General features: G+C 50.2%; 1 protein-coding gene across 3 annotated transcripts; it reads left to right on the plus strand.

Moving 5' to 3' along the window:
- LOC125392812 (integrin beta-2-like protein) lies at nucleotides 1–21,114 on the plus strand. Of its 3 annotated transcripts, none has more exons than XM_085685850.2 (16): nucleotides 1–168; nucleotides 4,603–4,663; nucleotides 4,850–4,938; nucleotides 5,821–6,001; nucleotides 7,473–7,643; nucleotides 8,513–8,670; nucleotides 9,564–9,719; nucleotides 10,525–10,620; nucleotides 12,489–12,578; nucleotides 14,282–14,422; nucleotides 15,535–15,722; nucleotides 16,379–16,623; nucleotides 17,121–17,340; nucleotides 18,225–18,412; nucleotides 20,312–20,464; nucleotides 20,745–21,114. In XM_085685850.2, exons 2-16 carry the CDS (start codon nucleotides 4,606–4,608, stop codon nucleotides 20,810–20,812), a joined length of 2,202 nt encoding a protein of 733 aa, XP_085541976.1. In that variant the 5' UTR covers nucleotides 1–168; nucleotides 4,603–4,605; the 3' UTR covers nucleotides 20,813–21,114. The 3 variants fall into 3 exon arrangements, with proteins under 3 accessions (XP_085541976.1, XP_048278724.2, XP_085541979.1); XM_048422767.3 differs by having other exon boundaries at nucleotides 4–168; nucleotides 20,742–21,114; XM_085685853.2 differs by lacking the exons at nucleotides 4,603–4,663; nucleotides 4,850–4,938 and having other exon boundaries at nucleotides 6–168; nucleotides 20,742–21,114.
- Nucleotides 21,115–25,236: the final 4,122 nt, after the last annotated feature.

Here is a 25,236-nt window from a genome sequence, read left to right on the forward strand (position 1 = left end):
TAAGGCCCATGTGTAGGGCAATCAGCCACAGATCACCACTTCCTCCCAGGAGCTAAGTCAGAAGAGGAAACACCAAGCTAAGGCGGGTCTGCCAGAGAAGTCCCCAGGACACGCTGATTAGGAGCTGAAGAACCTCCAGCTGAGCCGAGGCCTCCAAGGAGCCAAGCGGTGAGTGGGGGCCCTGTCCCTGTGGCTCTTACAGAGGATACCTCAATGTTAGTCTTTTCTAAGCAGCGGGAGACCTGACCCCAGCCCTGGTGAGGATCCTGTGGCCTCTCTATGACCCCAGTTCAGGGAGTCTGAAGGAAAACTGTTCCAAGACTACCATATAAAGGCCCTGTAGTAGGAGAGGCCCCTTGAAACCTTCAGGAAGAACCATGAAGAAGGCTAGGAACACCTAGAGCTGAGAACATGAGGTCAGGCTGGTGAAGAATAAGCATAGATGCACAGGCCTCCAGCTTTGGTTCTAGGATCTTATACACTATTTGGGCCTCCAGAGACATGGCGGCTGCCAGACCCAGCAGAGACGGGATGATCCTCTTATGGGGAGAGCTTCCTAACCCCAGGCTGGAAGTGGAGGGTCCAAGAAGGACTGGAGCTCTGGGGGAAGTTCTCAGGGCTATGTGCAGGAGCCAGCTGTGTGCGCCTCTATCCACCTCTTCACACCTCTAGGCCTGATAAATCTACTTCCAGACTCACCTGTGTGAGAGACGGTGGGTCTGTTTGTGTGATATGTGTGTCTGTGCACATGCACATGGGTCTGTGTGAAGTGTGCTGATATGCACATGCATGCTTGTATGTATGTACAATTATGTGTGTGTGGTGCATGTGTGTGTGTGTGCGTGTGTGTGCCCGCGCATGTGTCTTCCCTAGTGGTGTCTCCTGAATCCCTGGTGCTCAGGCTTTAAAAGGCCTGGCCTGGTAGACGTCACACTTGGTCAGCATTGTGCTTAAGGGAACAAAACTAGTGTGGGATTCTGGTTCAGGTAACCCTAATCTCTCCACCATGGTCAGGTTCGTTCATAAGAGCTGTTCTCAAGGCCGCTGGCAGACGAGAGGGCAGCTGAAGTCATGCCTCTGGATCCCAGGGCTCCCCTTGGATCTTCTAGGATCTGAGCGCTGTGGCCTGCCCCTTGCCCAGCCGCCATCTCCACCCAGAGCTTACCGACTGTGGGGCTGGGTCCCTGCACTGCTGTCCTTTGATGAGTGGAAGGAAGGACAGCATCCACAGCCGCCACCTCCTGTGGTGCCTGAAGCGGCAGTCGTGACGGGGAGGACTGTGGTGAACGGTGAGAGCAGCAGGGTAGCCGTAGCACCAACCACCCCCCTGGAACAGTGACTCCATGCTTGTGACATGGAGGCCAGCACCAGACTGGGAGCCGTGGGTGGATGGAGAGAAGAGCTGCTGAGGACGCTGGGATGCTGTCTACAGGTCCACCTCCCAGAAAGGGTGTAGTGCAAACCAAGGCTGTGTGGGAAAGCATGATCAGCTGGCAGAGGGGACACCGTGGAAACCAATACCCTGGGTTGTCCCTGACCCCAGTGGGCCTTCCATAGCCTCACTCCTGCTCATAACTTGGTACCACAGGTCTTATCATTTCCTGTGGGCGAGAGATGTAGACATGGGCTGGAGGCAGGCCTCTGAGATGCTCAGATCCGGCCGGTATGAGATGCAGAGACCTCTGAGCCTGAGAGGCACGCTGCTGCTGTTATAGAAGCTTCCAGGCATGGGGTTCTTCTGTCCCAGCCCCAGGCAGGGCTCTCTTGGTGCTCTAGAGTCTGAGAGTATAGTCAGCTTCGGGAAAGTAGTTCTTCCCAGCTGGCTTTTAAGTGGCATCTTTTGTGTCCGGAACATTTGGAGTGGAAACTCAGTAGAAGTGGGGGCAATGTAGATGCCGAGGGACCAGTAGAGGCAGAATCCAGTAATCCTTAAGGATAGCCTAGATGGATCTAGTCTTTTACCAGGAGAGACCGAAAGGCACTTGCTAGAGGGATGAGTGGGTGAAAGAGTGAACAAGAGCCATCCAGGGATTGATGGAGCACGGCGGCCACCGCCATGGTCTAATCCTCCCCAGGATTGTATGTGGTGGGAACAACAGAGCCAGTGGGTTGTGGAAGCGGCAGTCTCAGGCAGTGCGTTAGCTACTACAGAACTGAGAGCTCTTCTAAGACCGGCCATGGATCAAGACAGTGAAAGACTCCAGTGTGGAAGGGGGAGGGGCTTCCAAGGCCCCACCCTGTAGTTTTGGCAGTTGATAGCTGTCATGGGAGGGAGAGTCATTCTTCTTTGCGGGGGAGCATGGTTCCAAAAGATGACAGCAAGGCCACATGCATGTGAGAAGCACGAGCTGAATTCAGTGGGTTCAAAATAATAAATCATTATTTAATTTTAAATAAATAAATATTATTTAATTATTTAAGAATTATTTAATAACTCTTAACAGCAGTTAAGACTGCTTGCTGCTCTTCCGGCAACCCCAGTTCGTCTCCAGGGCACACATGAGACAGACAATTTCTGTAATACCAGCTCCAGGGGATCAGACACCCACTTCTGGCTACCTTGAGCTCCCACACACATGTGGCATGCATATATGTAAGCAAGGACACATGAATTTAAAAATTATGTAAATATTAAATAATGGAGGACATAAAGTTGGGAGGGAAATGTGGGCATAGGCTAAGTGGAGGTGGATGTGATTAAGTTACATTGCATACATTATGAAATGCTCATAAATAAAAATAACCTTATTCTTAAAAGATGTCATTATATACATTTATATAGAAAACTGGAAGGCACAGACAGGATTACTGGAGAAACTGAGAATACTGGTGATGGAGTAGCTTGTCCCTACCTGGAGCACTGGATCTCAGAACGGTGTCCCAATGCCCTGGTTCTCATCTGCTCCCCTAATTCCCTGGTTCTCATCTGCTCCCCTAATGCCCTGGTTCTCATCTGCTCCCCTACCCCAGGTCTTTTGTGAGTGAAAAGGCAGAAGTGATTCCACCTTGGCACTGGGCTTCCATGTAAAGTACTGAGTGGGCTGTGATCATCACAAGGCTTTAATTTTGTTTTCCCTCAGACAAGGTGTCGTGGGTTGCCGCTTGCTCTCCCTTCAAACCCACCCTGGGGCTCTGCAAGTTTTTCCCTGCTCACCCCTGTAACATCTTGACACAGGTATCTCTCCCAGGGAGCCTCGGGCTTCTCGGGACTGGGTGGAGGGTTCAGCAATTGGGAGAACTTTGCAACAGGAAGTCATCCCCCTCTTCTTGCTGGTCTCAGCCTCCTGCCCTCACTGCACATTACATGGGAACACGTAATGTAGATGGGATCCATTTCCCCTCCAGCGCATTCCTCAGGTCCCATAGCCCAGGTGTTTGCAGCTTGATTTAACCCAAAATAAGGTCTTCATTCGATGCCTGTGTTTGGTGCCAGGGGAGGGCACCCGGGTCCTCAACAGAATCTCCACAGAAGGAAACTTACCAAAGCCCAAAGCAGGGGCTGTGGTAAGCTTCACCACTTCCTGAGAGAGTGCTGGGCTGTGCCACCAGTTCCCCAGGGAGAAAGCTGGCTTTGCTACAGACTTCTGGTGAGTTGGTGGGTCCTGAATTTCCTAGTGTGGTCGCTTTCAGGGTCTTTTGGAGTGCCTGCCTGTCACCAGCCTGCGAGACGAGTCTCCCAGGCCATTCTTTGTAATAACCACAGGGTTCACATAAGCAAGGAACGATGTGGGGGTGGGAGGTGGCACCACCGCCACCCTGGCAGGCTACCTGTCATCAGGTCGTTGGGACACTGCATCTGTGGGTTAGTCTTGCTGTAACCCAGGCCCCTTCCTGTTCTCTGGACAGTGTGGGGTACACGAGGTCCATATCCATCCTGTTCAAATTTCCCTATCAAAGGGTACAAGAATATTCATACTGCCACCGGTGTTTTGTTTTGTTGGTTTGGTTTGGTTTTTGTAGGAGGAAGGGGGAGTCCAGTTGGTATGCTTAGAAAGAGAGCAAATCTAAGTTAGGAGGTATCCACCCAGAGCTGGTGTGATCTACTCAGTAACTAAGTCTGGCCAGAGACAACTAGTCAACCCTGAAACTGCCCACTTCCAGACACCTCAAGGACAGGTTGGAGGCTGGGATGGAGAACAAGCAGTGGCCTACAGTCACACATGTATAGCTCCCAGCACTACCAGGACAGACAGAGTCTCAGCTTGTAGCCCAAGTTCCATCCTTGAAGTCTCGGCCTCAGCAGCATGGAGCACACATAGCGTTTGTAACATGCAGTGTCTGTGTTGAGAGATAGCACATGGTGTGTGTGTGTGTGTGTGTGTGTGTGTGTTGCATATGTCTGTATATATCACCTACAGTGAGTATTGTGTCTTCTGCACTTGGTGCCCCCCAGCCGCTTCAATAGGCCTGTGGCTCCTCACTTTCTCCTTCCCCGAGCCTGGTGACACTGGTGACTGACTTTGCGTGGAACCTGTCTGATTCTTACACCCTGAGGTATCAGGGACTAGATCCCCTCCACCCTCAGCAGCCCTGCGTTTCAGACAATCCAGAAGGGGCTCTGTCGGTGGTCAGCCTTGACTCACCAGGTCGTTCCCTCCACAGGACATGCTGGGCCGGCACCCCCTGCTCCTCATCCTAACTGGGCTGCTCTCCCTGGGATCTGGTGAGCTCTATCATGAGGTGTTCTGGGAAGAACAGACACACCCCAAGGACATCGCTCAACTCACAGAGCCACACGGGGCTTCCAGTCCTGACCTGACCTCTCCTGTGTCCCTCCCCCTTCCCCCTGTTGACTCTGGGGTAGCTGGGATGGGCAGGGCAGAACTTACTCACCCAACTGTCTCCCCAGGCCTGTCCCAGCTGTGTACCAGGGACAGAGTGAGCACCTGTCGGGACTGCATCAGGTCAGGGCCTGGCTGCGCCTGGTGCCAGAAGCTGGTAAGAACCCCATGAGTTGATGGGCGGAGTATAACATCTATTCATTCTCTCTGTCTCTCTCTCTATTTCTCTCTCTGTGTGTATCTCTCTCTGGTCTTCACCCTCCCCCATGACTGTCGTTCTCCTCTCTGTCTGTCTGTCTCTCCTTCCTTTCCTCCCCTCAATGCATACATGCATCTCTATCTTACTCAATATTCTGTAACTATCATTTGCCCAATGATGTTTCAGTGTCTCAAGCCTGCCCAGGGGCCCCTCTGGATGTTCTGAATTTCTTCAGAATGACTCTCCCCATTTTTTTTTAAATACATTGAGGGTGGTGTGTGTGTGTCTGTCTGTCTGTCTGTCTGTGTGTGTCTCTCTGTATGTTTGTGTCTGTGTGGGTATGTGTGTCTGTGTCTCTGTATGTGTGTCTGTGTGCTTGTGTGTGTGTGTGTGTGTGTGTGTGTGTGTGTGTGTGTGTGATATAGGTCTATGTACCCATGCACACAAGTAGAGTACAGAAGCGGACTTCAGTCTCCGCCTATTCCTTCTCAATTCCTAGAGACAAGCTGGTGGCCAGAAGTGCTTATGCTGGGATACAGGCACATGCGGCATTTATTTGCGTGTAGATGCTGGGGATTTGAACTCCAGTCCTCAGTGCTAGAGGGAGTAGTTCAAGGGCAGTAAAGGGCCTCCAGCTCGTAGCTCTGCCTGATCTGGAGCCCTCGAGGAGACCAAGGTTGTTTCAAGGCCAGATATTCCTTGGGTAGACTGCCCCCATCCACAGAGGTTTCTATGCCAAACTGTAATGGCAAGTGAAGAGGAGATAGGCTGGGATCTTTAGTTCCTATGGTCCGTCAGCTTCCTTGTGACACTAACCTGGGGAACTGGTCCTTTCCCCAGAACTTCACAGGCCAAGGGCAGCCAGAGTCAGTCCGCTGTGACACTCCAGAGCAACTGTTGTTAAGGGGATGCACATCTGAGTACCTCGTGGACCCCAAGAGCCTTGCTGAACCCCAGGAGGACAAGGACAGGGACCAGAAGCAGCTGTCCCCGCAAAATGTGACGCTTTACTTGAGACCAGGTAGGCTTGAACTTGCCTGGGGCGGACCAGGCACAAGGTGTTTACAGGAGCTCGGCCAGCATCCCCCGCGTCACTGTGGTTCAGTTTATTTTCCTGACAGTGCTGAGATTCCTGACAGAGGCAGCTCAAATGAGAGAGAGTTTGACTTACAGTTCAGGGGTACAGCCCATCATGGTGGGGGAGGCACAGCAGCGGGAGCCTGACATCCACAGTCAGGAAGCAGAGGGTGATGTATACATGCCGCTGCTCAGCTCTTACGCAACTCATAGGGCACAGGATCTCCCGCCCACGGTGGGCAGGTCTTCCCACCTCAGCTGGCAGACACAGGACAGTCACGCACAGGTTAAACCTGAGGCCTTTCTCCCAGGTGATTCTATATTGTGTAAGGTGGACAGTTAACACTCGCCATTGCAGGGTGTGTATCCAGGTTGGCCTGAAGGCTGCTGGGAAGACTGATGTCCAATCTCCAGACACCTGAGCTCCGAAATACCCACAGGAGACTGAGACAAGAGACATACTTGAATTCAGGGGTTGATTCAAGGGTAGACACACACACACACACACACACACACACACACACACACACACTAACCACACACCATGTACATCATAATTGCATTTTTAATTAAAAATGCTGAGGTTCTCCACACATAGCTCTGCCTCTTGCTAACTCTAAGCAAGCAAATCTCCCCCAGCCTCCATTGTCTGCTGTCTACACTGGATGCCTGGTCTCTTTTTTAACCCTGTGCTGGTTTTGTTCTGCTTTGCTTTGGTGTTGAGAAGAGAGAACAAACCATTTGGAAAATACTGTTGCGTTCACTCTCAGAAGGCCCAGTATTCTTGAAAGAAGAAGGGCCCTGATGAATCCTGCAACTGAGAAACTATTTAAACCAGTCTGCCCAACAGATGATGTGACTGTGGCCACAGCAAGTGTTTCGGAGCACAGGCCCCAGTGTTGATACCAGGCCTGGCCGCAGGGAGCCAGGGTAGTAAATCCAGCCATGGGCAGAAGCAAAGGGCTTGTGTGGGCTGGCTCCGCAAGCTGATTAACTCACCCATAAGACATCCTGCTCATGGATCTGGAGAATGGAAGCCCAAAATCAGGGTGCTGGAGCTTGCTGGGTTCCTCAGAAGCCACTTCAGCCATCTGTCCGGTGTCCCCACATGGCAGGAAGAAGCACGAGAGTTTTTGGTGCCCTCTCCCTTTTAAGCAGGGCCTCTCTATGAAGCCCACACTGATTTCCAATTCACAGAGATTTTTCTGCTCTGTCTCCTAAGTGCTGAGGTTAAAGGTGTGCACCACCAGGCACAGCTATCGGTCCCTTTTCAAGGATGCTATCCCAGGCAGCAATGATGGAAGAAACTGGGAGGACCGAGGTGCTACTGGAGAGAACAGTTCATGTGCAACCCCCGCTCAGTACCAGTGTCCTAAGACAACACAGCCCAGTAGAGACACCCTTCTCCTTCGCAGGTCAAGCGGCAGCATTCAACGTGAGCGTCCAGCAGACCCAGGTCAACTCTGTTGACCTGTACCTCTTGATGGCCATCTCTGACTCCATGCAAGGCCATCTTTCCAATGTCCAGACACTGGGCAGTGACCTGCTCCAAGCTCTCAATGAGATCACCAGATCAGGCCATATTGGTGAGGTCCGCAGCCACCGCAGGGATCTGTCTCAGCCTTTCCCATATCCTGGGCAACCCCGTCCCCACACACCAGAGGCAGAGACCTGAGAGCTGCCGCTGGGGAGTTCTCAGGGCATCACTGTGGGTGGAGCGGGCCTGCATCCCCTCCAGGGACCATGCCCAGTCACTAACCACAAGATTCAGCCCTCCACTGGTTCTTCTTTTCTCTCTCACTCCTCTCTTGGTAAGATCAAAAGACAGAAGTGCTAATTTCTAAAAACAAGTAAACATCAGATTAGGTCGACAAAGTAACCATTGTAGCATAAAGGCCGTGATCACAATGAGCGGCAGGTCAAAGGGTCAGAGCTCCATAAACACCAACAGGTTCACAGAGAATAAGGCTTGGGTGCTTGCATGTGTGATGTGTGCACAGCTCCACGAGTCCTGGCTTCCCCCAAACAGCACTCTCTTCCCTGAAGAGTGATGTACTCCCTCACACTTGGACATCTGTGTTCACATTCATGCACCTGTATGTGTGTGCATAGCCACATCCACACCCACAGGCATGCTCACACATGTATAAGACCACATGTGCACACACATTCTCAAATACATACAGTGACACAGGTGAACAATTTATTTCCACACCTGGACATGCTCACATTCATATAGGAACATACTTATGTAAACTGTGTTCAGACGTATACATGATTTTGAATGCTCACATGTATGCACAGGAACTCCCACAACATGCATACTCAAACACACACATCCACCATCCTGTTTTCTCCCTTGTTTTACTATAAGGCAGGGAAACTAAGGTTGTGTCCAGGTATCTCCCTCCACCTCCTACCACCACAGCCTCCCAACCTCACCTGTCCTCCTTAGGTTTCGGATTCATCAGGAACATGACCTTCCAGCACATCCTGAAGCTGACCGATGACTCCAGTCAGTTTCAGAAGGAACTGGCGAAGCAACTGGTTTCTGGAAACCTGAATACTCCCAAGGGACAGCTGGATGCTATGGTGCAAGTCGCCACGTGCCTGGTGAGCCTACCAAGCCCTTCTGAGGTCTGAAGACTTCTGGGGTGCGGCAAGCTATTGTACCAGCCATGTTCTCTCAAAGGGTCAAGTCGATGGCCCCTTTGCTGGCTGTCAGCCTGAGAGGAATAACCCTCACTAGCCTTCTCAAGAGCCACAGGAGGTGGCTGGGAGGGAGAGAGGGAAGAGGGCAAAGGAACCTGGGAGATTATCTGCAGATTTCACTATTATCTATGATGCCTAACCCTCCTGAAGCCTAGAACTTGTCAAGTGATCATGGTAACCTGGGCCTCATCCTACACATCCTGAGTCAGGGGTCCACTCTCACCTCCAAGGCAAGACACCAGTCCCTGGCCAGAGTTTGCGCCCACGACCCCTCTCACCCACACACCCGTCCCACACCTGCCCCAGGCTGTCTCTTTAGGTCACTGTTGCAGGAAGCTAACTGTGCCCTGGCTCAGCTCTTTTCTCACAGCTTTCTGGCCTCCCTGGAGCCCTGGACCAAACCTTCCTGGGTGCAAGCACACACTCCTTTCTGGGGATTCTCCAGGAAGATGCAGTTCCCCTGTGGTCCCTGTATTCACACTTGGGATTTGCCTGTCGTGATGGACACCACAGATTTTGGGGGGATGTTTTGGGGAGCCCAGTCCTGGGTCTGGAGGGATGGTCTATAGAAGTGTTGCCTATTGGGAAGTAGATATGCATTTCATGTCCCCTCACCTCACACTTTGGGCATCTTAGCAGACACACCCCAGACTCAATCTCAACTCCCTCTTTCTGCTGTCTGGCTGCTGTGAAACCCCAAAGCAAGAGGGGCAGGCTCCAGGCTGCCACACCTGGCTCCCAAGGTGGCCAGCGGAAAAAGTACAGTGGGTAACTCCAGGCCATTTGTTTCTCAGAGAGAAATCGGTTGGCGTAATGGGACACGGTTTCTGGTGCTCGTCACAGACAACGATTTCTACTTGGCTAAAGACAAGAGTCCGGGTACCAGACAGAATTTCAGCGATAGCCACTGTCACTTGGAAGATGGCGTGTTCAAGAGCAGAAGAGAGCCTGTGAGCCCCTTCCTTCCCTGGCATTGTCTGAGGCTTAGCCCTGCAGGACACAAGACAGGAACCCAAACAGGGGGAAAAACAGGACTGTTATAAACTTGCTCCCTCATACCAGCCAGGTCAGGATCACACAGGGTCACCTCTCCAGAGCCTTAAATACCTCTTTCCAACCTAAGAAACAAATTCAAGAAAAACTCCGGAAGCTGTGAGTGGTCCTATTAGGTCTCGGATATCAACCTCAGGCCAGAGCACAGCAGCAGGACACCAAGACATACTGAAGAGAGTCTCCCCTATTCTGCAAGTCAGCAGGGGAGTCACAAAGGAATATGAGATGGGCTGGAGGGCTAAAAGGAGCCACTGAGAAGAACAGTCCCTAGGGGATGGAGTGGGCTAGGAGGAAGGGCCCTGCAGGCAAGCTGCAGCAGGACTAATGGTAACTTTGAATCAGAGTCTGGAAGAGAGGACAATGAAGACCCCCCTCCCTGAGTCCCAACCTAGCACGGCAGCCATGGGTCCCTGTTAGAGTGGGGTCTAATAGAGCCACAAATGAGCGGATGTGGGTTAGAAGGAAGGCTGAGAAAATGCCAGGAAGGATTAGAGGAATCCCAGGTCTGCACCAAGAAACCAAGCACAGAGCAACTTTTGGTGTTTTCTTAACTGTCTTTCAGTACCATTCATTTCTGCTGAATTCTGTTCACATATTTGCACGCCTTGTTCAGATAAGGTGCTACCACAGGACAAGGGGGATATCATAGTCCTCAGAGCCGTAGGCCACTGGGTGGCCTGACGGGATCTCCCTTCTCCCCAGGACGACCATTCAGTGCTCCAGTTGGCAAGGAAACTGGCTGAAAACAACATCCAGCCCATTGTCATGGTGCCCTCGAGGATGGTGAAAACACATGAGGTAAGAGAGGTGGGTCTTGACCAAGAGCGGCAGGCATTTCAGTTGCAGGGTGAGGAAGCCCAGCGTCCTTGCAGAATCACCGGAGTCCTGCTTCCACTTGCCAGAGTAAGGGCCTGAGACCAGAATGAGACACACGTCCAGCAGTCTGAGACGAGGAGGATGGCCATGATCTATTTGTCTGATGACCAGTTCTTCTGGGTCAGCAGGATGCCTACAGGAGAACCTCAGAGCTATGGTCTACAGTGGGAAAACTTGGGACCTCAGCCTCCTCCTCTATGAGGACTGCTCCAGGGACCCCTAAGCTGATCCATCTAGTTAATTCAGAAAGCAGCTGCCCCAGTAACAAATTCTCCTCATCTGAGAGTGACATCAGTGTCCCCTGACATCATCCATCCTCATAGGCATACACATGAGTATTCAGGTTGACTCCCCTTGTGCCTGAACTCTCTGAAGCTGTGTGGCCTTGCACAACAGCCGGGTGCAGGGCTGGGTTGAGTGTGAACATGAATCTTGGGGGAGGAAACTCTACAATGGCTGGGAAGTTGGCTGTTGCTGGATGTGCATTGCTGAATGCGGACTCAGGGTTGGGTCACATCACAGGTCTCAGGCAAGCCTTGGTTGCCAAGACAACAGGAAAACCACACTTCTTGCTGTTAGGTTTCCAGGCTCCAGAGAAGGGAAACTACCCTGCAGAGACAACGAGAGGACAGGTGGCAGCCTGGAATACTGCCATCACATCAGTCACGGAGAACAGTGGCTTGGCTCTGCACAGGTTGCCAGCTAGCGTAACAAAGAGGAGACCACTCCATAGTCAGGATGTCACAGCCCCTGTGTCCTCATCTGTGACTGGGCTATGACAATCCCCTCCTCACAGAGCCCACACGCAGCGTGGTGACAAGGAAGGAAGCCACAGATAAAAGACCTGAGGCCCGCCACTTCCTTTACCCTGAGAGGTCATTGGGCTTCATAAGGCTCAGTTCTTGGGAGGTTGGTCAATGCCTCAGGGAGCACATGAGAATGTTACACACAAGACCCTTCTCTGTGGATGCTTCTGGACTTAGAAGAAAGCAACTTTCATAAACTGGACAAGGCAGAGCCCAAATTTCCTGGTGGGCTGATCCCATAGCCAAGACAAATGACAATGTTTGAGTTGACGAGCTCAGAGAGGTTTGGTGGCCTGGATGTAAAAAGCCTACTGTGCTCCCAGAGAAGGCAGACTCCATTCTAGGGACAGTGCGGGATAGAGAAGTGTCTATCCTGACTGTCAGTAGGATTTATCTGGAGAGGGTACAACATTCCCTTTCCTTGAATGACACTAGGCAGCTGTGGGGAGGATGGTGGCAGCTATCCAGGGATTCAGGCTGAGCCACCTCCAGGGACACTCTGGGAAGCAGATCAGTCCTGCCAGAACTCATTGTCACAGGGCTGTGTAACATGGTCCCCATTAAAATCAGATGGCCCAAACCCAGTAATGCTCAGGGTTTACCTCTTCCTGTGATTTTACCACTTCCTAGCCGTCTGTGCCCTTATGTGTCACGGGTATGATTTCTGTCCACCAAGATGATATGGTAAAAACATTGCCCCATGACAGGACAGGTGCGTGTTCCCCAGTCAGTGACATCACAGCTTGAAAGTGGAACTGGCTGCCAGGGGCACTTACACCACAGACACGAGCGTACTAAGATCCAGGTGTCGGCACTTGGCAGCATGCCACCGATGCTCCTTCTGTGACTCTGTGAAGTGGAGACTCAGTTGAGCATCATCCTAGCCACTTGGAAAGCTAGAGGGTCCCTCTGGGTGTCACAAGCCCTCACGAGCACGGAGGAGTTGGTGGTCCCAGGTGCCAGCTTGATCTTCTCTCCCAACAGAGACTCACCACGTTCATCTCCACGTTGGCCATCAGGGAACTTTCAGGTGACTCCAGCAATGTGACCCAGTTCATTAAGGACACCCACAGGGTGAGTCTCATGGAGTCGCTGGATGAGATGGTCTGAACTTCACAGTTAGCTGTAACATTGAGGGCCGGCTTGTTGGGGTTTCTGTCCTGCCTGGTACCCCACAGCGGGCAAGCCCCAAAGAAAATCACACAGAGATCTCCATAAGTTATAAAACTGATTGGCCCATTAGCTCAGGATTCTTGTTAACTCATGTAGCTTATATTAACCTATTGTTCTTATATATGTTAGCCACATGGCTTGGTACCTTTCTCAGCTGGGCAGATTACATCTTGCTTCCTCTGGGAAGGACTGGGAGGAACGGGCTTCCTCATTCCTAACATTCCCCTGTTCTCATTGCCCTGCCTCTACTTCCTGGTCTGGCCAATCAGCGTTTATTTAAAACATTACTGACAGAATACAGACAATTTTTCCGCACCAGTTAGCAGAGCCCTGACTTACAGAACTCTGCTGTAGCCTCCCGCAGCCCCGACAGGCACCCTACAGCCTTCTCGACAGACGTAGAGCACAGGGCAGTTCCTCTTATTGGTGAATGAATGTGTGGCTCACAGATCTCATCTGGCTCTCCCTAAAACATGAGTTCTAAGTCCTGCCCAGATGGGGCTCTCCCCTGCCTACCGCCATGGAGATAGAGGAGGGCAGGTGGCCATGGGAGAGCACATGCTGTCTCACAGGCTGGGGAGACTGCAGACATCACCTTAGTAAATTCAGATGCTGTGTAGACAGTCTTGGGAAGAAGGACCTGTCCTACTTCATTTGCTGTTACTGTGTTAAAGAGACAGCACCCACCGTGAACTGGGCCCTCCTGCATCAATTAGCAATGAAGAAAATGCTCCACAGATGTGGCCACAGGCCAGCCTGATAAGGCGATTCCTCAGCTGAGGTTGCCTCTTCCAAAGGGACTCTGGTTTGTATTAAGTTGACAGAAGCTAACCAGCACTTCCTCCTGCATGCTGGTCCCACTCCTGCCCCAGGCAAATGTTGCAGACCCTCATTCCTCATCCTCCCCTTGGTGTGTTGCCTATCCAGCTGCATCCAAATCCACACCCTCGGGGTCCCAGAGTTCTCGTAGACACCAGCGTGCACCAAATACTGCATTGCTCGGGGCTTACAGATACCGAAATCTACAAGTGACAGGTATCCTTCAATTCTGACCTAGCCTTCTGTGACCAAGCATCCTGGGATCCGCCAGCACAGTGTGTGGGGGCCCCTGTAACACTGCCGTCACTGACCATGGAGAGGTTTCATTTCCTTCTGTAGCCTTGTGAACCCCAGATGCCCCCAAGAAGCCTCTGTGCCAGGCTGCTGCTAGCTCTGCCTTTCTAGGGATGACTCAGGTGACATCATCCTTGCCCGCTCGCCAGATGCCACCTGTTCCCTTTCTCCTCCCATCTGTGCTCCGTCTCTCACATCTTCAACAGTCTGTGGCTCCTCCTCAGTTGGCCCTGGCATTCAGCAGTGAGGGGACTGTCCTCAAAGGGCTCACAGCTGTGTCGATGCTGATCTCTTACCAGTGGCCTGTCTCAGAATAAGCCATGGCATCGACGTGCTGACCTGCCCTGGCACGCTCACTGAGCTACCAATAGGTGTTTGTGTCATCAACTGGTGTGCAGAGGGGGCATAAAAAGTATAACAGTGCCACAGTACTGGGGGGCAGGGACAGCTGAAACCTCTCACCCCTGAGCATGGCTGTTCTCTGCCAACAGAGACTCACCTCCAAAGTCTTCCTGGACCACACCACCATCCCCAACACCCTGAAAGTCACCTACGACTCCTTCTGCGGTAATGGGACATCAAGTACAGGCAAATTCAGAGGGGAGTGTGACGGTGGGCAGATCAACAACCAGGTGAGCCTGGGGTTCCCAACCCAGCATGGTAGAGGGCCTACCAGGTATTTCAATAACTCAATCCCAGGGACATTTAGGAGGAAACAAAGGCTCATCTGGAGCAAGCAAATGGGAAAGCAATTGGTGGCCAGCGGCCAGACGCTTCTCCCTGTAAACATCACTTGGGAGACTGGTGCTGTCTATACAGTAATGTTAAGGAGCAGGAAGGCACTAAATGCGCAGGCCAGGAAACCCCACATCCCTCCTGGAATAGCCCAGACACACTAACAGTCATGCAATAACAGCGCCCCCTAGGGGGCAATTGCTAGACACGAAGAGAGATTAAAGAACAAGACGGATTGGGTCAGCTTTTCTGACTTCTGTTTCATTTTACCTTTTGATGGAAACATCAAGTCAGGTAAGAAGAAAAACAAACTGAGTTCTTTCCCTAACAAATATAAATTTGTTACCCAAGTTTTAATTTTTCTTTTAGCTCACACACACACACACACACACACACACACACACCCTTACACACACCCCAAACAGAATACCATCCCCTCGGGCTGGGTGATTTACATGGGAAATTGACAAATTTTATTCTAAATTTTAGATGGTGCGTTACTTATTTTTACTGACATTTCTTCTCTATCTTTAAGTACCATTGGCTTAAACTGATTTCAGATGTAGCTTGATTTTGCAAACCAGCTCCCTCTGCCACCAGCCCTGCCATCCTTGTGCCGCCTGCGTGTGCTGTCACAGCCTGGGACCCTCACCTCTATTCTGGGCTGGATAAAGAACATCACACTTCCTGTGATGTTCTATTATCTTAGCACTCTGGACACAAGGGAAAACAGTGCCCCACACGTTCAGTGTAAAAATCTCCTACTGTAATAATGAAAAACATTACCTCCCTAGTCTGATTCACAGCAGTGCTTGGATGCTGGTTAGTAAGGACTGGGGGTGGGGTGGAGTGGGGGTCGGGGCTCCCTACAGCTTGGTCCATAATCTGTCCCAAGATACTCTGCTTCAGAAAGAACCCATGCCACCCCTCCCCAGACATCACTCTGATCCCTACCAGCACCCCTGAGGTTACCCATGGTCCCTGTCTAAGCCCCACTATCCTCCTATAGGTCACCTTCCAGGTCACTGTCATGGCTTCAGAGTGCATTCAGAAGCAAGCCTTTGTCATCCAGGCCCCGAGCTCCACTGATTCGGTGACCGTGAGGGTCCTTCCCCAGTGTGAGTGCCAGTGCCGGGACTCGAGTCAGGAGCACGGCCTCTGTGGAGGCAAGGGTGTCATGGAGTGTGGCATCTGCAGGTGAGGCAGGTACCTGCAGCCCTTGGCAGTCCAACCTATGGGAAGGGTATCTATGGATGAGGTGATTGCGGACAACCCACAGCACTTTCTTCCCCTAGATAACTCCTAGGCGGCACGGTGTGAGAGGTGCTGGTGGGGAGCCTGGGGTTCACACTCCCAAAGTCCTTGCTATCACGCCCCAAAACAGGGTATTCCTCAGCAATTCTCTCCGGCCACTCTCTGGCCATGAAGGGTCCCAGGCAGAGAACTGGCTCACAGGAAACTCCTCTCACCAAAAGATAGATCTAGTAGCAGGCAAGGACTGAGACCAAGTCAAAGCTTAGGTCTGCTCCATCAGCTACCAGAGATCCAGGGACATTTAGAAGCCTCAAGGAGTGTACTATTTGACCGATGTGGACCATCTGTGCAATGCCATAGTAGCCTGTCACAGGGACTGTTCATGGGCCAAAGTCAAGCTTATGGTTGGCCACTCTACCCAGGGCAGCCTTGGGAGGGCTCTCCGTGTCTATCTCAGGTGCATGCTCAGAACACCACCATGGAGTGGCCACGGTGTGCCGTACTTTATAGGTGTTTGGGTGTGTGCACTGGGCCCAAGGGCTGAAGGTGTGCCCACCTCAGGGAAGAACCTGAGCACGGCCCTTCCTATACGGCCACAGGTGCAACTCTGGATACATAGGGGAAAACTGTGAGTGCCAGACACAGGGCCAGAGCAGCCAGGAACTGCAGAGAAGCTGCCGCAAAGACAACAGCTCCATCGTGTGCTCGGGACTGGGGGACTGCATCTGTGGGCGGTGTGAGTGCCACACCAGTGACATCGCCAACAAAGTGATCTTCGGGCGGTACTGCGAGTGTGACAACACCAACTGCGAAAGATACGAAGGCCAAGTCTGCGGTGGCCCACGTGAGTGACAAGGGCCGCCGGAAATGGGAGGTGGGCTTTCTTCTCAGTTTGCGCCAGAAGACGTTGAATGGGACACTGGGACCGATGAACAGATGATTGCTAGTCTTGCCAAGCTACACAGCAGCAACAAGGCTTCTTCCATGGGCAGGCCTTCCATGTCTGTGAGGGTCAGCCATTGTCTCTGGAAAACAACAGAAGTAACAGTCCTGACCCAAAGGCTATTCAAACAGGATGTGGAGGACCAGTCTGGCTGAAAGGCGGATGTGTTGCTGGAGGGGTGGGGAACCTCCCTGGTCCCTGTGTCTTTGCCCAGTTGTCCTTCCCTGGTGTTGTAGGGCTGGGTGAGAAGGTAATGATAGGAGCAGGCAGCAAGGAGGTTGTAAGTACAGTCCTCCCTGGCAGGCACTATCGGCAAGGGCCCAGGGAGGTGGGAGAGTGGTTCCTAGTTCTCACCCACCTCCAGGAAGGTGAGTTGCGTGACCTCGACTGTTTTCCAGAGAGGGGCTCCTGCTCCTGTGACCAGTGTGTTTGCAAGGAAGGCTATGAGGGCTCAGCCTGCCAGTGTCGGAGGTCCACTGAGGGCTGTCTGAGCAAAAACCTGGTGGTGTGCAATGGCCATGGCCAATGCCGCTGCAACCGTTGTGAGTGTGACCCCGGCTACCAACCACCGCTGTGTGAGGAGAGCTCAGGTGCTTTCTCGCGCTGCCACAAGTACATGTGAGTGTACCAACCACCCACACTGCCCTCACAGCTAGGCCACCAGGGAGTCCCCCAGGGGTGCCACTACACCATAGTTCTCAGCAAGATCCAGCAGACCCAGCAGGAGGTGTCATTTTGAGGAGGTCTGTACCTCCCTTGGATCCAATTTCCACTGGCTCTACCCTTGGGTCTCTTCCCAGGATCACAATCTGTTCCATCCTCATTTACACCACTGTGCTGACCTCTAAGGGCACCTGGGATTCTCACTACAGGACCAGCTTGTATGTGGAATACCCTCACATATTACGCTCTGTGAATCTTGACACTCCCGCGTTCCCCAAGACACCTGCTCGTCCTTGCGTATCTGTACACCCTAATTATTAGGGCACCCTTACATAGCAGTCTACGCTCACACAGTAATACACCTTGGCATCCCTGTGAAACCTTGCACAGCTGGACAAACTGATCCACCAGTGCACCCTGACACACCACTTCACACTCACATAACACGCATCTTGACAAACTCACACAGCCTTGCACACGGTACTCTCTCATTCACCAGTGCTCCCCAACATACAAGTACACTTCGTGCACCCTGACACACACACACACACACACACACACACACACACAGCCTTACACATCAGTATACCCTTATTGGCTGGGACATGCTCACACACCAGTATGCACTCACTCACCATTCACCCTGACACACCCATGCAGCCTGACACCTGTGATGTCTCGTACAATTGTACATCCTGACACACTCATGCATCTTTGCATAATGCTGCACCCCAACACACTTGTGTACCCTCACACAGTGTGCACCTTGCTCATCCTTGTGCCCTTGGACACTCCCTCACCACCCCATTCCATCAAACTCATTTCCAACTTCTCCTCAGCTCCTGTGCCAAGTGCTTAAAACTCAGCAATGGAATACGTTGCTTCTGGGAGTGTATGGATCTGTTGAGTTCAGAATTTCATCGCAAGAACTGCAGTGAACAGGATGCGGAGGGCTGCTGGACAACCTACACTGTGCGCCAGCGAGACCGGAGAAGCATCTATTCCATCTACGTAGAGGAGAGCCGAGGTAAGGCCAGACAGTGCCCAGATCTGGTGAGGTAGGACGTGGTGACAAGAACTCTAGCCCAGGAGCCTCTGCAGATAGCAAGAGAGCTGCAAAGGGAAGGGTCTCTCTCCAGTGGGCAAGGATACTCAGTAGCAGAAGGAGAACTATCCAGGATATCTGGGCAGGGGAGCAGTACCCTCACCTGCCCCTGCACCAAGAGATGGTTGACAGACAAGTACCTCTGATGGTAGCTGCAGTCCGTGTTAAGCATGGAACCATGGAAGCACCACTCCTTACAGTGGGAGCGTCTCCCGTTTGATGGGAGGGCCCCAAGGACTGGTACCGGTTAGCTGTTTCAGGATACCTATCAGAAGTCTCAAAGAAATGGAGATGCTGCTGCCCCTCAAGCCCTCCTTGCCCCCACACAGCTCAAGTCCTGGACAATAATATCTGTGAATGGAAGATTCTGACCTAGTCTTTGTGGGGTCCATGGCATGGTCCTGTCAGGCAACGTCCAGCACAGTGTGAGGCTGCAACTACAGTTAAAATGACACAAGACCATGTGGTGAGGGGCCCATTCTCCTGGAAGGAAAAATGAGATCACTGAGACAAGGAGACCCAATAGGTCGGCGGTCATGACAGTCATCAGCCCAAGGGCACCACACATCCTCTACAGGTACAAGTTTGTTCCTGAGCATGCCCAAAAGCTATGAGAAGTTCCCAGAAGAAAAAGGGCAGTACTCACATTGTCTTTTTTTAAAAATCTCATCTCATCAACACAGAACTGTTGAGGGTCATATTGGACACAGTACTGTAAGAGGTCAGGGTGAACATGGTCCTCTTGGTGACCAAACAGACCCAGCACTATCAGAAATCAAGGTGCAGATAGTCCTGTCAGGGACCATATTGATACAATTCTAGCAAGAGCTGGGTTAACCCACACCTATCGGGGACCAGGTAGATATAATAGTGATATCAGGAAATAATCATCTCAGTGTATAAAGTGGTTGCTCCCTTGTCAGGGATACTGATACTGTCCAGTCATCAATACAGGTGTGCCTATACTGCCTGGGACCAAGTGGACATGGTCCTATCTTGAGCTTAGATAGGCATGATCCTGCCAAATATTGCTGTCCTGGTCAGGACTAAGACTGGAGGAGGGCAGGTTGAGCTGGGTTGAGTCCAGAAGTAGTATGGACAGATACTACCCTTGGATGGAGATGGCAGAAGAGATAGAGGACTAAGTGATAGTTTGAAGGTCCAGGGTTCCCCAACAGATGAATGAGACACAGGGGGTTAGAGCGGTTCAGAGATGTGATGAGTGACAATGTCCAAAGATGTAGAAGATGGTGGATTTGGGCAGAAGGCAAGATGTCCTTTCAGGTCTTCAGTATGCAGCTCCAGAATTCTAGTTCCTCATCCCATTCATACTTAGCTGAAAGGACAAAGGCAGAGAGATCGCTTGAGCAACCACAAGAAATGTCGGCCAGCAGCACACTGGAACTCCTACAGGACAGAAACCTGGAGCCTACTGTTCTCCAACCCTTCTCAAGCTGAAACTCATGAGAGTAGGTGGGGCACAGACTCTGGGTGAGGACCTGTCCTCAGGCCATGATCATGGACTTCTCCTGGGGTCCGCATTCCCACTGTGCAGTAAGATGGCTTAGAATTCCTCAGGCATGTCCATAAATTTCTCTGTGAATAAAAGGCCAGGCCTAGTGGCCTTTAAGTATCATTTGGGACCATAAAGACTGGCCTTGCTTTCTGATGCTGACTGAGGCTGTGTTCTCTTGTGTACCCATGTTGTGTGGCAGACAGCAAGTCTCTGGAGTGGGACCCTTTGTAGAGTGGGTAACATGCAGAGGCTGTAGTCTTCTGGGTAGAGACTCACATAATTCAAGGCTTGTGCTTTTTCCTTAGAGTGTCCCAGCGTCACCACCATTGTGCTGAGCATTGCAGTGGGTGTCCTGCTGCTTGCTGTCCTCCTATTGGTCTTCTGGATAATCTACCTGAAGGAAACCCAGAAAGTCAAGCTTTCCAGAATGGTTGGGGTTGGGCGCACACTGGACCAGCGTAAGTGACTAGACTACATGATCCTGCACCCTGCTATGCTCTGTAACTTCTCACACTGTAGGTCATGGCTGATTCTGAAGGTTAGCAAACACCCTGCCTCAGCAGCTCAGCTGAGTGCACACTATAAAAGCTTTGCTGCAACGATTTAATTCGTGGGAAGACCCTTCACTTCTGCCTTGGTCCTCAAAGTGACATCTTTAAACTGACCTGGTAGCCTCCAAGAGAGCCCCAGAAGCCCTCCCCACACAAACAAAGTCATGTTTGTTTTCTCCCCCAGAAGAGCCTCATTTTCAAGAACAGCACCATAAGGAATCACCATGGTGGGATCAGGAGAGACAGGATACCTGATGAAGATAAGGCACCAGGACCAACCAGAAAGGACCCACCAACCACACCTCCATGCTATAACCAACCAGCAAATGGCTTATCCCCCAAATCACCAACACAAAAGCTGTCTTTATTTGTTCCCATAGCAACCAAGCTGCCAGGTCTTCAGTGGACTTCTTTCCAGGGACAGCCCCCTCTTCAATCATTCATAAAACTTTGAGAAAAAAATAAACTTCCTAAGTTTTAGGAGGCCAGGCACATGCTTTGTGTGTGAAAAGTAAGAAACCAGTTCAATTAAATGTAGGGCTAATTTACATGTTAAACATCTCTTTTGGGTGTGTATTCCTGTGTACATACATGTCAGGAGGTGACATTAGGTGCCTTTTTCCATTACTCTCTACCTTATTTTTTGAGACAAGGTCTTTCCTTGAACCTGAAGCTCACCAGTTGGTTAGACTGGCTAGCCAGTGAGTTCTAGGGTTCCCCCTTCCAAGAACTAGCCCAACTTTTATATTGTTTCTGGGACTACATGGGCAGGAAGATCATGATAACCAGAATATGAGGCAGCTGATCCCTTTGCATCTACAGTCAGGGATCAGAGAGAGATGAATGCTGGCATTCATACTTTCTCTCTTTTTATTTGGTCATGGACCCTCGCTCACCTATAGAATGGTGCTGCCCATGTCTGGGGTGACTCTTCCTACCTCAGTTATACCTGCTTGGAAATGCCCTTCAGAGTGTCTCCTAGGTGATTCCAAATCTAGTCAAGTTGGCAATCAAGATTAACCACCACAGGCTATAGCCATTCATCAACAGATGACTGTGGACCTTGGGCTTCTCAGCATCAATCATTCCAGGAGTTGACTTCCCCTTCCTTCCTTCCTTCTTCTCTTCTCTTCTCTTCTCTTCTCTTCTCTTCTCTTCTCTTCTCTTCTCTTCTCTTCTCTTCTCTTCTCTTTTCTTTTCTGTGTGGGCTTTCTCCCTTTTCTTATAAAGTGACCACAAGGATAGTGGAGGTTTCAATCTGATGACTTTGCCTAATCTAATAATTTTCCAAAAGCTCTGGTGTTAGCCACCACACTGAAATTAATCTTCTACCCTCTTCCTACCATTAACATATGGTTTGGAAGTATTAAGCCCCTGCAGGAGTTTTGGGAAACAAACCAGCTTCAAACCACATCTGCACACCCATTTCCACAAAAAACAAACAAACAAACAAAATAAATAAAAAGAAAAAAAACTCAGCTGGTTTTTAGGACCATCATCCATGAGCTGAGGAAGACTTGATGCCAGGGTAGGTACTCTCATGATATTTCCTTCTATCTCCGTTCTGCTTCACCTGTTCCTTGCTAGATCACTTGTCTACCATTTGGCCTTTCTTGGGGCCACCCTTTGCCCAATGTTGGGTTTTCCTTTTCTCTTCTTTTCATGTCATTCTTCTTGATGATCTCCAGAACCTTTCCCTTCCATAGTGAATCAGGGTAGAGTCAGCACCCAAAAAGTATTTCTCCAATATTCTCTGGATTCTTTATTTCACACATCATCTCTCTTCACTCATGAATTAGGCACTATAGAGAACCCAATGGCAAGTCCTTCTGGACTGCCAGCAAAATGTGTTCTTCCTGATAAATATCCTTAGTCTACTCTTGCCCACAGCTTCCTCTCTGAGTCAACCTTGGCATCCCAGGATATCTGTCCCCAAATTCCTGTCTTACCATGATTTTGTCCTAGATTTAAACAATCCTGAAAGAGACAATTTTCCAAAGACCTTAGTGCCCATCCCTCTGTCTTAGTCAGTGTTCTATGCTGTGAAGAAACACCTTGACCACACAACAACTCCCATAAAGGAAAACATTTAATTGGAGCTTGCTTACAATATTTAATAGTTAAGTCCATTATTGCTATGGCAGGAACACATGGTATGTGCTGGCAGTCATTGGCTGGAGCAGTAGCTGAGAGTTCTACATCCAGACCCACAGGCAGCAGGAAGAGAGAGCCACCAGACCTGGCTTGGGCCCTGGAAATCACAAAGCCCACCCATAGTGACACACTTTCTCCAACAGGGTCACACCTCCTAATCCTTCTAAGTAGTGTCAGTTCCTGATGACTAAGCATTCAAATGCATGAGCCTATGGGGGCCATTCTTATTCAAAGCACCACACCTCCCCAGAGTAGTCAGTCTCATTGCCCCACCCACAACCTTGCTACTAGGGCCTCCTTCTTAAAACAGCCATTTAAATGTGTGCATGGTGGCTCTCCATCATTCAGGGTCCTGCCGCTAATCTGTTCTGCATTTTAGACTTTTATATGACATAAATTCCTGATTTATTTCAAGATTTTACCCAGACAACTGCCATTGGGTTTATTTTAATGATAAAATGAAACCTCGAGAGTCTGCACCATGGCCAACTCTAGTTCATGCTCTTACCATCATGTGCTTGAAACTTTCAAGTTAGGAGTTGTACATTTTCCAGGGCAGAGAATGAGATTTTGCATTTTTCAGGTTTCCTCTGTGCCTGCTCCTGTGTGTCCTGAAGGAGGTAAATGAAAAACACCCCACATTTTTATTTTAAGTATCATTGGACTTGGGCTCAGGCCACCTACAGCAGTAGCTCTTACTAACACCGTGCATTGTGTTAATAACTCACGCACCCTCATGTCACCTTTCCTGCCTCACTTTCCCTACCTTGAGTCCTTACTTCCTGAAACAACCTTCTGTGTAGGAGAAGAAACTCACACCGTTACCCCATCAATTTTGCTACCGCTGGGTCACATAATCAGGACATTGGGTGATGAGGTAACTAACTTCAAGAGACAATTACGAATCTCTAATAAATTTTACTAATATCTTTAAAAGTCCCAGCCTGCACACAGGCTAACTATAGAGGGTATTTGAAAAGTCTATAGTCCACAGATCAGAGAAGCTACAGGTCAATCTGGCCCCTAAATACTAAAAAGGAAAAATTTAAAAATGCTGCAGGATCCCCTGTGGCTGCAGGGGCAGAAACGCTGCAGGCCCCCAAGCAATGGCAGGCAGCAGGCCATGTGGCAGCAGGCAGTGGGCAGGGGGTCCCGAAAGCAGCCAGTCCCAGGTAGGGACAGTGCACGAGACCACAAGGAGAGACAGAAAAATGGGAATCCCACAAGACCACACTGCAGGTCTCCCAATGTGGCTGGTCCTGGGCAGGGAGACACACAGCAGTGGGCAAGAGACAAAGACATGGATAGGCATGCCATACAGAGTAAGGTTGGATATTTATTTAGTGGGTTATAGAAGGGAAGAAGGAGGAGAAGGAGAGAAGAGCAGAGAGAGAGAGAGAGAGAGAGAGAGAGAGAGAGAGAGGAGCAGAGAGAGAGAGAGAATGAGAGAGGGGGGAAGGAGAGAAGTGGAGAGAGGCAGATCTCTTGAAGAGGGAGATGGAAAAGCTGAAAATCAGCTTGTCTCAGAGTGAGGAGAGAGTGGGCGTGGCTTATCTCTTAAAGAGACAGGACAGACCATTACAAATGTAAGTTCAATGAGATGTGACTATAAACTACAGTCAAGCTTAAAACACCAACAAAACCAACAACTTGGAAATTCTACACAGACAGGAATATTCTTTATGTCCCAAAGGAAGCTCTGACAAAGAGGGCTTTTGGCAACCTTGAAGCTTCCATGGAAATTCACTGAACAATGATACTGAAACATGTCAGTTTTTTATCAGGGTGATGCTTCTGAGGTACCAGAGAGACTATACCCCAAGAGTCAAGAGTTATGCAAGCCAAGAGTCTATGTCAAAGAGCCAATCACCTGATTGTAGATACCTATGGTTGGCTTTTTCTGAGCACAGTGCATTCAGGATGCTGTGCACAATGTCACAGGCAGGGTGGCTTAAGGAGCATTTTGTAGAGCATGCTATTCCTCTCTCCTCTGCTATTAATTTTTAATTTTTATATAACCTTCGCTTGCAGTATTCGTGGACTTGCAAGACGGAAACATATTTTATTGACGATTTCCACTGCTTTCTAAAATAGTGCGGATCATCTTGCCAGCAAACACTTAAGTCACGTGTCTTGGGTCATAAGATACATACTCAATAGTTGGAAAATATTTATAGGACTTGTGTGTGAATTTCTGTAACTTTTGAAAGTATTTCTGGTTTGGTTAGGGTTTCATTTTGTTTTTCTTTAATCACTTCTGTGTTTCCTGACACATGACAGGAGCAAGGATGAGTACTCAGAATCCCTGATAGGTTTACAGATACAAATTCATGATTCTGAATCATCGGATGGATGCTAGTGTTGAGCTGTGGCAGATAGCTTTGTAAGTATTTCAATGACAGAGTAGAGACAAATCCCCCATGTCCACAGATGACAGAGAAGCGAATTTATAAAGAAAAGACACAGCAAAGTTTGTATAATTATTTATGAAAAAACCTGTCATCTAGTCAAAGGCAGGGACTGGA

This window comes from Myodes glareolus, chromosome 2 (assembly GCF_982192425.1).
Source record: "Myodes glareolus chromosome 2, mMyoGla1.1, whole genome shotgun sequence".
Classification (NCBI taxonomy): domain Eukaryota; kingdom Metazoa; phylum Chordata; class Mammalia; order Rodentia; family Cricetidae; genus Myodes; species Myodes glareolus.